Source organism: Denticeps clupeoides, chromosome 13, assembly GCF_900700375.1.
Source record: "Denticeps clupeoides chromosome 13, fDenClu1.1, whole genome shotgun sequence".
NCBI classification, from domain to species: Eukaryota; Metazoa; Chordata; class Actinopteri; order Clupeiformes; family Denticipitidae; genus Denticeps; species Denticeps clupeoides.
The window spans coordinates 17283999-17296471 of NC_041719.1; the positions used below are offsets into that span (position 1 = coordinate 17283999).

Here is a 12473-nt window from a genome sequence, read left to right on the forward strand (position 1 = left end):
TTACTTTGCAGAGGAAAAGTAATATATGACAGAACTACTTATCTTCAGTAAGGTCAGAAATGATGTGAAAGAAATAATCCAAGACGTCACAAAAGCAACATATTAACTGTTCAAGCTTTTAATACATAAGAAATTTTATTGTACATGTAACAAGATTCTATATTTACAACTTTTCCCAATTCTATGTCGAAGGGGGGGAATTAGCAACAATATATACAACAAAATAAGATCAGCACTCGTCTCAGCATTGCTCAAACCCCGCCATCAGAGAGAGGGCCAGAGACTCCACTAAAGAGAGAGAAGAAAAAAATTAATTCAAACATTTTATTACAAAGAACAATATCAGCCACAACATTAATATTGTGCTGTTTCCTTGCTGAATATATTGTGATCAATACCATTATGTTGATTATTACAGCCAATATTGTAACATTACCTGGTCAAATATACAATATGGTTAAATATGGTCCTGGTGAATAGAAATACTCAAACTTACAATGGGGGAAAGAGCCCCGGCAGACAGCTTTGTTCAATATAGTCACCAAGAACATGTGACAGTTTTTGAAGTCCGACTCCATTTTTTCAATTGACTCGATCCTGTGGAGGGAAAAGGTAATGATGGAATGATGAATTTACTATACTTGGTTCAAAATTTAAAAGACAGATAGAAATAGGATCTTAAGAATCTCTAAAAAAATTATTCATAATCTGCTTACTTCCAGGCTCCAAATCCTGCCTGCCATCTATCAGAGAAGATCAGAACCAGGTTGAGGACTTTCATTATGGCCTCCTTCACAAAGCTGACCTACAAAGACATGATCACAAATATATGACTAAAAATTAATCCATCCATCATACAAACACACTGCCTCTACAAATCAGATCCTACAGACTGAATGGTGGTGTAGTTTATAAGCACTGAATGGTATTCTGACAGGTGTTCACTAACTCTGAAATCTACCTTTTCCCTCAGCAGACAGCGGTCATGGATGGTGGACAAATATCTGTAATGGATCTTGATGAGCTGGTCCAAATCTTTTGCTTCCTGCACTTGATGCTGAAACTCGAGCCCTGTGCTGTGGAGGATCTATAAGAATAAAATATTGTACATCACACTAGAATACAATACAATTTCTTCCAAAAAATATTGCTTCATTTTTCATTATAAAAGCTCAAATTATAGTAGTCCTTTGTAAATAAATACATGTGTAAAAATATTTTTTCCTGCAATAATTGTCCATGTTACTGCATTTGTGAAGTTCTAGCTGTAGTGACGTTCAATAAGAAGGGAAATTAGCAGTGCCATCTGAAATAAACCAGACATTTCACTTGAAGCCCCACAAGGTTAAGATTGTGCACTGTTGCTATGCAACAACCATAATCAAGCATGACAATTACATTAACAATCAAATGGGTTTTTGGTTCAATATTCATTTTATAGAGCTAGGCCAAAAGTGGGAGAAGAAAAAAAAAAAAAAAAAAAACTCGACTTATAAATCAATTACAGTATGAATTGATACAGATAAATTACACATTCATCTGCATCTATCACAGAAAACACTCACCCTGGTCATGATGTAGTTGTGCAAACTGTTCACAAAATGCATGAGTTTGACCCTCAACAGGAACATGCGGTGGATCTGCTGGTGGACTGGATCCTTGGGAGGATTTTCTTCATGACCTCCATCAAATCTCTTACTCACTACAGTCAAATCTGTAAAAACATAAAAACATAGATTTGTATGTAGCTAAATAATTTAAGCCTACAGTTAAAGGGCAGTGGTGGCCTAGCGAGTAAGGAAACAAACCCATAATCAGAAGGTTCCCAAACTGCCAAGGTACCACTGAGCAAAGCACCGTTCCCACACACTGCTCCCCGGGTGCCTTTCATGGCTGCCCGCTGCTCACTAAGGGTGATGGTTAAATGTAGAAATAGGGCCTTTTGAATCATAAATTCAATTTTTTCCATTTTAATTCTTATGAATGTTTTCCATTATAAACATATTTATTCACCTAAAAACTATGTGATTATGGAATGGCAGGGGAAAAAATAACCTCCAATACAACAAATCACATTAAATCACTTTTCAAGTGTTTGGGCATTTACTCTTTGCTTATAAACAATTCTTACACATTTTTCCTTTTCTAAAATAAATTATACACAATTCCATACTTTATAGCGGATTCTGTTTTATTTGATGGATTCCGCGATTCCGTCTTTGTTTTTCGCTTCACAGAAATCATAGGGCACTACTACGTGCACTGGGCGCTGTCCTGGAACTAATCGCTTCCCCTTTAACAGTTCCAATAGTTAATACCCTTTTACCATTTGTGCTCTATTTAACATCTAGGTACATGGTATTGTGATAATTAGCTTGTGCCATTTACACATTCATCAGCACGTTCATTTTGGTGATACTGTCATAGATGATAGATATTTCAAACATATTGCACATGTATATTTTCAGTTTTTGTTGGCTATACTGCCCCATTCCTACTTCAGATGACTATTCTGCTGCTCATCACCAGAAGAATTTCATCATTATTCAAACTGCAAGCAGAAATATAAATATTTGATATATACCACTGAATCGCAGGGTGTCAAGACTGTACTTCGCCCATTTAATTTGCAGCAGAAGCAGGAAGACTTGGTTGTAGATCTTCTGACACTCAGAGCTAATTACAATGTCTACAGGCCAGGGAACCTATTAAAAAAAAAAAAAAAAAAAAAAAGCACTATAGCACTATAGCAACAGAACCAGCTCATTTTTTTGTATGATAACAGGTCGGCTGACCTACCTTATAGCTTAGAGTGAGACCATCGAGGTTGTTTATTGGCTGTTTTTTTCTGGTTGGTTCAATGGTTTCCAAAAATATAGACAACCTGCATTTGGCCAGCAGAAACAATACAAGTATACATTTAATTAAATTAACATAAAATAAAAATGATCTTATATTATCTTAAAGCATATTATAGCTTCTAACATTCATATTCAGTTCCATATATAACTTTTTGAGAAGGGGTTAACAGATTTTTTCTGTTACTGATACTAATATTATTGACTGTACTCATTATGTATTATTGGGCCTGTAGTACCTGCTGCTGTCCTCTGGGCAGCGCTGTCCCACAGCCTCCTGAAGCTGAACGTTGAGAAAAGACAGCTGTTGCCAGCTTTCTTTCTCCAGCACCTTATCAAAGATGGCAGTGTAGAAGTCGTACATGGTGTCACCCGCCTCCAACAGAAAATAATTTCTCATGGCCTGGAGGTATTCAATTAACCTAGAACAATAGTAATGTTATAAGTGGCAGTGTAATCTCAGCATCAGAAATCTTTTTGAGTCAAAAGTGCAAACAGCCAATCAGTTACCAAATCACCCTCTTAAAGTGTTTGGAATGGAAATGTTTTTTAATAGATTCCTGAAACAGATTAACTAACAAAATTCCAGATGCTGTATGTCAGATGGAGTTCATTTCTGAAGCAGTAACAGGACAAAAAAAAAAAGAATTTCATGTGTTTTCAAAACTTATTACTATATACTTCAGGGTTCTTACAAATTTTTAGAAATGTCCATGAAATGATATGACAAGGCAAATTAATGACCATACGTTCTCTGAAGTTTTATACGTTGTAGTTGTAAATGTAGAAAAACATTTCTCGTGCAGTATTATGGGAATTATGTGCTTCGTCATACATTAATGTGTCAATCAAATTTCAATGACTTTTCCTTAACTTTATACATTTATTTCGTATTCCAAAACTTTTCAAATTCTCTTTCTAAATTCCATGACTTTTACAGCTTTTTAATGACTGTACAAGCCCTGATACTTTTGGGTATCTTCTAAAGAAATACCACCACACCATGTAGGAATTCACAAAGAAACACTACAAACCAACATGGCACCGACCTGTAATCCTTCTTCAGCGTCCTCATGAGGTTGCCACAGCACTCAATGTAGCGCAGTTGAATATGTGGATACAGACAGGAACGCAGTGTCAGCTCAAAGGTCTGGCAAGTCACAGACTCTGAGGAACGGTCCATGATAATGTCACCACCTGAAAACCTTTCATGGAAGTCACTCTGCTCCAAGTATAACCTGGGGTACAGAGGAACAAAAGTGTTAACTTCATTTAGTTTCCTTAACTGAAGAGGAATCGTGTCTTTGAAAATGGCTATTAATAATACCATACCAGTTTTATTTATGAAGCACTCTTAAAAGAACAAGGCTGACCAATACAGGGAGACATAAAAAATTATAAACATTAACGTGGTAGAGTAATAAAATTGAATAAAGATCTATAGAAAGAAAATAAGACTAGTAAAAAAGCACATAAGTCACTACCTCACACTGCGTCGAAGGCCAGGGAGTAAAAGGGTCAACAGGGAGTAAAAGAGGCAACATTTGAACTGTGAATATAGGGGCCTGCCTAACATGGCCTTTCAGGTCATTCCTTAGTCGAGGAGCTGCAACTTGCAAAAGCCCTATCTCTTCTGAGTTTGTAATGTGATAAAAGCCTCTATTCTGCAGACCTGAGAGAAAGGGACGGTATGCGAGGGTGCAGGTGTTCAGACAAATAGACTAGGGCAGAGCCATTCAAAGACTAGGATAACAAATAAAAGGATTTTAAAACTGATTCTAAAACAAACTTGAAGCCGGTGAAGAGGAACCAATGTTAGAGTAATATGCTCCAAGTTCCTGGGTGTGCACATTACTGAGGATCTCTCCTGGACAAATAACACCACTGCACTGGCCAAGAAAGCACAGCAGCACATCCATACTTCCTCCGCAAACTTAGAAAAGCAAGAGCACCAGCCCCAATCATGTACACATTCTACCGGGGAACCATCGCGAGCATCCTGTCTAGCTGCATCACTGTGTGGTTTGGAGCCTGCAATGCGTCCTGCCAAAAAACTCTCCAACGCATAGTAAGAGCAGCTGAGAGAATCATCGGTGTCCCTCTCCCCTCCCTCCAAGACATCTACAGCACACGCCTCACCAAGAAAGCCCTCGGCATAGCAGCTGATCCCACCCACCCAATGCAAACCTTCTTCAGCCTGCTGCCATCAGGGAGGAGACTGCGGAGTCTCCAGGCCAGGACCAGCTGACTGAAGGACAGCTTCACCCATCAGGCTGTCAGGAAACTCAACTCCCTCCCGGCTCTGCCCCCACTCCCCTCACTCCCCTCTTCTGCTCCACAAACTTTCTGAACCCTAACACACACAAACTGACCATGCACCAGTCACTCTGTGCAGCTTTGGTCTGCCAACTACCTCACTTGTCACTTTGTCACTTTAAACTTAAACTCTGTTGCACTACATGGGTTTGCACTCTCCACCATGGGCCCTTATTTGTATATTGTGTTTTTTAAAATTGTATTTATACCTTTGTATTCAATGTTACTGTTTTGTATTTAATGTTACTTGTATGGGTCTGAGAGTAACGTAATTTCAATTCTCTGCATGTCCTGTACATGTGGCAGAATTGACAATAAAGCGGACTTTGACTTTGACTTATCTGCTTATACCAGTTGAAAATCAAGCTGTGGCATTTTGCACCAATTGTAGGCAGGCCATGGAGGCCTGTCTGATTCTGAAGAAAAGTGAATTACAGTGGTCCAGGAGAGTAGTTATAAAAGAGTGTATCACTGATTCCAGACTGAGTTTTGACAGAACAGGCATTATATTTTTGACAACTGCCTTAACTGTAAAAAGCAGGACTTCAGAACGGCTATCCAATTTTAGAATTTAATGCCATCCATCTCTTGACATAAATAATTAAGGATAGGCTGGACACTGTGCTTTAAAGGAAGATAAACCTGACAGTCATCTGCATAACAAGGAAATATTATGTTTCTGGACGATAGCTCCAAGAGGCAGCAGGTACAAAGAAAATAAAAGAGGGCCAAGTATGGAGCCTTGTGGAACAGCCTAAACACAAAAACATCCATCTGAAAGATAATACCTAAACCAGAGAGTTGTAACACCCACCCATGTCGACGGTGTCAAAAGCAGTTGTTAAATCCAAAAGTAGTACAGAATCACCAGAGTTGTTCGCTAAATTAAAAATTCTTAACAGAGCATATTTTGTGCTGTGGTGAGGTTGAAATCCAGACTAGAATACTTTCAAAATGGCGTGTTCATTCAGAAAAGGCTTCAATTGAGCCTAAACAATCTTTTCAAGTAGTTTAACCACAAACGGTAGCTTTGACATAGGCCTAAAATTTGACAGAAGAGTCAGGTCTAGACTAGAAAGATCAGTACCCAGTCACATTAGATATCAAATAGAACCTAATAGTCACACACCTACATTTTCCATCTGCTCTTTAAATGAGTCTGTAGCCCAGTACACAGTTTAAAGCTACACAACTCATCAGCTGTCGGTTTTTGTGACAGTTAAATCACCGGAAAAAAAACTGAACATAAACTGTATATGGCAACAGCTGTGCTGCAGAATCCATATCTATAATAAATTGATTATTGAAATAATCATCGTGGCCTTCTTTTTGTAATTATTTGTACTAGTGCTGCAGTTCCATGCTAATTACCTAGCAAAGTTGATGGCCAGCAGGGGATCATGGATGTCACCCAGCTCCAGGTGGCGAGCCACGATGGACTGCATCTTGATGAGGCTCCGTTTGGTGGCCTGTTGCTCGGTGACTGTATCCGTGGGTGACTCCTCACCTCGCCGGAGTCGTGACTGCACAGATTCCAGGAAGAGCATGTACAGACTTGTCCTTTCTGCATCTGCAGGAGTGGCAAGCATTTTGTTAAGATCAACCTGCCATATTTGAGAGCAGATATTGTACAAATATGCACAAACACTTTATAAAGGAATATTTAACAAACCAGACCAGACCATTCTCAATTTACTATATTATAAAATGCTTAAAGGAAAATCCTATAGTGATATTCAAATTTGCATTCAAATTAAAATGTAACAAATATATAGCTATACCTAAGTGTTGTGTCATTATGTCTATGCTTACCTCTAGCGGGGCCTTCATGCTGCTCTGCCTCCTTACAGTCCAGGTTCTTCAGCAGCTGCATGGACTTGCCAGCCATGATGACCTGCTTGAGGACAGGTTTTAGGAAGGAGACCATGGTGAGTTGCCGGCTGCTGGCAGCCTGTTCGCCACCTGAGCTGCCGCTGGCCGCGTCACTCAGCTTCTCCTCACCATCCACAGCCTCTGACACACTGTACAGGGTGTACGTGGCGTACCAAAAGTCCCGATGGTCCACAGGGACGTCTTTGTTTCTGACATGAAGAGTTAAAATAAAATTAAATTATATTGGATAACAGATTATGTAGTAATCTTGCTCTTGCTTCTGGCACATTTATTTTTATTATGTATTTAATTTCTTTTCACACCATCAAAAAATGATATGAGACAATTAAGTCTTTAAAGTAAACTATTGCAGTTTTTGTGTCATCTTGCACTGAATGAATAATTATTAACCTGCATTCACTCTTTCTTTACCCTAATCATGACCGTATTTTCATGAATCATTTCAATGAGCTGTAAAAGTACCAACAATTTCTCTTTTACTTTATATACTTCCTTATATTTCATTAACCAGTGCTTTTTTACCTTACTTATTTTCTATATTCGATATATGTGTCCACTTGAATTCTACTTTCTATAACTGTGTTCTATAACCTTTGCTTGGTGACTGACAACAAATGTATAAGAATATCTCCTCCCCGATTCTCCGGATCTGCTCAACTGGTAACACCATCTCTCAAGGTACTATGAAAGCATGTCTTGGCTCAAATGGTGGAATGAACTTCCACTAGATGTTAGTCCACTAGAACAGCTAAAGATCTTCTGAAGATCTTCAAACTCTTAAAAACCTTCCTTTTTAGGTAATACTTTAAAATGCCTCTTAGATATATTTATAAATTTATAAGTGTGTATATGTATGTATATTATGGTGAGTGTGTTATTAAACTAATAGTATTTCCCTTCTGAACCAAATGAAGAATTTCTATGATTGACATTTCAAAGCACTCATGCAAATCACTATGCATAAGAGCATCTGGCACATACAGTAAATTTAAATATTTCGTACCTCTGAATGATAAACTCCCTAGCGGGGTCAAACAGATGACCATGCATTATCCACTCATCCACAATCTCCAGATATGGCCTTACAGTCTCCACCCACAGAGAGAAAAGCAGAGCAAGCTAACAGAAACAAGAAGAACCAGATTAAAGCAAAAGATGCTGCCATGAGCCAAACACAAAGATAAAAATGCTTACCGCCTGTTCAGATGCTTCCCCAACACTGTCATACTCAATGATTGCTTTGTAGAGTGTGTTGAGCAAATGCGATGCCCGCACCACATTGGGCGTACCCGGGGGGACATCTGCCACGCCTGTGCAGAACACCTTGTGAAGCACCTTAATCTGGGCCAGGTGAGGGTAGAGGCTTTCCAACACAGCCATCAGTGTCACCGTCTCATCTAAGCAACAGGAATGTGATGGGAGCTTTAGGTACATCCACATCCAAAGACTGATGTGTTACTCCTACACCAACATCCCACTGCCATGTTAGTGATATGATGAGACTTTATATATATGTATACGGCAACGGTACAACATGCAAATTTGTACAAATATAACCTTTTGTTATCAGGTCTCTTTCAATGGCTGCGAGTTCCTCCTTGAAGCTGATAAAATATTTATACAGAGCCCACACAAAGGCCTGATATGTCCTGAAGGGCGGCTCAGAGCCCCTTTTAGATGATGAAGAGGAGGAGGAGGAGGAGGAACCTCCTGGGGGACTGGTCTCAGGGCTGTACCCAGTCACCTCATCCACAAATTTCTGCAGCCTGGAGACAGCCTGCCCATAAGCTGCAATGTGCTCCAGCAGCGAACGAAGGCAGTTCTGCAGGAAACAGAAAGAACACACAAACTCATGAGAGCAACAGACAGACAGACAGAACACAAAATTTTGACAAAGCAAGCAAAGTCCGGGCCAGACACTAAACATGTCTAAAATGACTAGGAACTCAAATGGAAAATGTAACTCATGGTTACAATAATTCAGGCTTTAAGGAACAATTAAACAGAGCATTGTGCATCAATTTACTGTCGACTTCATCAAAGCTCTGGACAGTGGAAGCACTGACTTGCAAAAACAAAAAAACAAAAAAAAAAAAAAAAAAAAAAAAGAGGTTCATTTTTATTAAGAAACAGATTTATTAGGCATGAGAGAAAATCCATTATTATATTGATATTGAACAATATGACATTCAGTCAATTTTGCACTTTTCATGTGTGTGCACATGCTGTATTGTGAAGTATTGGAAATGAATTAGATTTTATATATAAACTGACCTATGCTTCTGATTCCCACACCCATATTTCCCCTGTCCCATCCCTGTTTTCATGAACTGACCCATGAGACCCATGAGTGGCTTTCACGCTCACATGTGTTACGTATTGTTGTTGTGCACGCTAGAGAGTATTAAAAGAATCACATTGCGATGTCACTGACACTGCAGTGGCACAGCCCCACTGACGAGTTGCAACAAAATACACACAACAAAACTTACACTGGTGAGGTGAGTGACCACCACGTCATTCCGAACAACAACCTTCCCATCCTGGTGCTGGAATATAAAAAGCCTTTTAACCCCAGAAAGAAGCCTAATTTGAAAGAGACAAAAGGGAGAGGGGAAAAGGTTCAGGATTAGGTAGGGGCATCTGAGGTTCTTCCTTTCTTTCGATCTCATCCTCAAAGGCATGTTTCAAGTTTGAGAGCGTAAAAGACAACGTTCCCTGGGAGAAGCACAGTGGCAGAGAGGTCGTCAGTAATAGTACAGGCCGATCCACAAGGGCAATTCCAGCTGCACCCACTGAAAACCAATTACGCCCGTTTATCCCATGAGCTCTAATTAGCTCCTACTGACTCACCACAGGGTCTCACGTATCACTTGGGACTCGGTGACAAAGACTTTCTCTTCAGGAAGGTACAATGGGTCAGTGTTATACAAATGCTGATCCCTGTGGGAAAAAAGAAGAAAAAGAATTGAGTCCCCTGAGTGGAATCCGGTTCAGCATCCACAATCGCACGATACCGTTCATGCTTAGAGGTCTGACTCCAACCAGGAAATTCTCTCCTGTTACATTTAACAGAGTGCATTTGGTTCCAGACTCAATAATACACGCATGAAAAGGCTTAATAGCCGAGATGCCGCAAAGCACCGATTAACAATCATGGTCTCACCAGACGTTAAGAAGATTGGAGTGCAGGTGAAGGCTGTGGGGGAAGCGAGGGGCGTGCGATACCCAATAAGGAGTCACTACATGCTGCTCCAGCCAAACTCTGGCATCTGGCTCCCCAACTGCCATGAAAGAACAACCACTTTGAGCTTAATGACTATGTCTGCAACGAAGAAGGCATGTCTAGGCTGATGAGTCTGCCAATGATATTGATTCTGATTACTTATCCTAATTGACAAACTTGTGACTTGAGCTGTATTAAAATTACACATTAATTTAGGCATTTGTTATTTCTCTGAAAGTCATTCAGACTTTTCATTGACCCTACTGTGTCCTTGTCTTTACCCTTCCAAGCGACAGGAACACTTTTGTTGTGGTGCTCATGGTCTTCCTGTGGCGTCCTGTCCACCTGTATGCCAGAATCCTCTCTGCTGAGAGGCTGCTGGCCGTCCTCCTCCTCGCTCTCTTCTGACCACTCCTAAGCAAAATTCCAAGCTTCAGTGTTAAAGCTGCAGCACCGTGTGGTCAACTGGGGCCAAACGCTGACCAGACATAGCCAAAAACAGCCTGCATTAGCCAAATTTAACTAACATCCACAATAAGAGTACCAAACTCATCTGATACATGGTCTTTCTAACTAATATTGACTAAAACTTGGGGAGTGCAATCTGTGAATAACATCCCGCCGCTGTGGAATTTGCTGAAAAGAGCAAGGAACATACCGGGGTGTCTGGAAATGGGCCGGGGTCAACGTCCTCTCCTTCCAGTAAATACTGGGCCCAGTCGAAGCTGTCTTCTTTTTCTACGAGAACACAAGGGGGACACGTTACAAGGCAAAGAAAGCAGCGCGGCTCAACTGGTGATGCCATCAGCAGGGGATACCGACCCGCATCTCTCAGTCTGGGTCTCTCACTGAAGCTCGCGTTAGACGGGCAATCTGACAGGAAGAGGAGGAGCGCCAGAACGCCATGGTGAGCATCCGTCTGCCGAACAATAACAAAAGTAATAGCCGATTACTGATGCCCGCAGACACCACGCTCACAGCTGCAGGCCGCACGGCCACGTCTTACCTTCACACCCTCGGTGTTGGGCAGCGGCGAGTTCAAGAATTCCCCTGACAGTCGCATCCAGCTCTCTGCTTTGCTCAGGTCTGAATGCACCATAAGTTTTTCGTAGATCCTAAATAAGCCAACGCGGCTCAGTAATAAGCAACTACGGGTCTAATGAAAGTAATTGCCAATGTCAGCATCTCAAGTCATTAACTCACCCATTTATTGTCCTCTGAACTTTGTGACTATCAACATCAAGGAAGCGGTGAAACCTACAAGGACAGAGTTCACAGTTACTGATTTAGACACAAAAGAAGAGGCTACAAAACATCTCCAACGGCCTAGGACATGGATAGGATTTAGGATATGGCCCAAGACAATTTAGTATAATATTAACATTTACAGCATTTACCAGACGCCCTTATCCAGAGCGACTTACAATCAGTAGTTACGGGGACAGTCCCCCCCTGGAGCAAATTAGGGTTAAGTGTCTTGCTCAGGGACACGATGGTAGTAAGTGGGGTTTGAACCTGGGTCTTCTGGTTCATACCCACTAGGCTACTACCACCCACTTGGTAAAGTATACTGCCTTTACTAATGTGGTTTTGCAACCGTAGACTGCAAAGTGTGCCACGCACTTACCGAAAATTCGACCATGCGAATTTCAGAGCCGCCTGGAAGTTGTGGTCCTCTTCGTCATCTATTCCGCTCGTGTGTTTTATGAGGTTCTTCACCTCTCTGTCCAGGTCCTTCTCGAATTTAGTCAAATGGGACATCACGCAACTAGACTAGAACTAGAACGCAGGCGTTCATAAGCAAATAATTTGCATGAATATCAGCTGGAGCACGAGGAAAGGACGACGCAGAGGAATTATTAATTTTGCGACGAAATATCCGGACAACGTGACACTAGCGCACGGCCGAACGGAATAACAAAGAAAACGCTTAGAAAAACACAAATATATATATTAATATTAGCAAATATTAGACTATGAATGGACCTTGTTAACGTGTTTTGTAATAATCTGTATCGTGGTGGCAGCAGCATCCCGATTCCAGCGAAGACGCCTCCATTTCTCCGGCTACCTGAAATATGTTGGCCAACTATGAAGCTACACTGCGAGCGATGAATATGTTTTTACCCAAATGGTATATTTACTACGTTACCTTAGCAGAAAATTACATTTGTAATTAC

At 40.7% G+C, this 12473-nt stretch overlaps 1 protein-coding gene across 3 annotated transcripts; it reads right to left on the bottom strand.

Annotated features, from left to right (window-relative positions):
* Positions 1 to 102: 102 nt before the first annotated feature.
* Positions 103 to 12436, bottom strand: tubgcp5 (tubulin gamma complex component 5). Of its 3 annotated transcripts, none has more exons than XM_029000134.1 (23): positions 12280 to 12436; positions 11921 to 12072; positions 11497 to 11550; positions 11300 to 11408; positions 11116 to 11212; positions 10952 to 11031; positions 10575 to 10707; positions 10234 to 10351; positions 9921 to 10010; positions 9560 to 9653; positions 8625 to 8889; positions 8262 to 8464; positions 8071 to 8186; positions 6987 to 7255; positions 6546 to 6744; positions 3908 to 4096; positions 3098 to 3280; positions 2800 to 2884; positions 2585 to 2705; positions 1566 to 1714; positions 962 to 1087; positions 717 to 805; positions 103 to 597 (listed from the first exon to the last, which is right to left on the bottom strand). In XM_029000134.1, the coding sequence occupies exons 2-23, from the start codon at positions 12052 to 12054 to the stop codon at positions 441 to 443; spliced, it is 3060 nt and encodes a 1019-aa protein (XP_028855967.1). In that variant the 5' UTR covers positions 12055 to 12072; positions 12280 to 12436; the 3' UTR covers positions 103 to 440. The 3 variants fall into 3 exon arrangements, with proteins under 3 accessions (XP_028855967.1, XP_028855968.1, XP_028855966.1); XM_029000135.1 differs by having other exon boundaries at positions 103 to 288; positions 497 to 597; positions 11921 to 12434; XM_029000133.1 differs by having other exon boundaries at positions 11921 to 12435.
* Between the last annotated feature and the right edge of the window lie 37 nt (positions 12437 to 12473).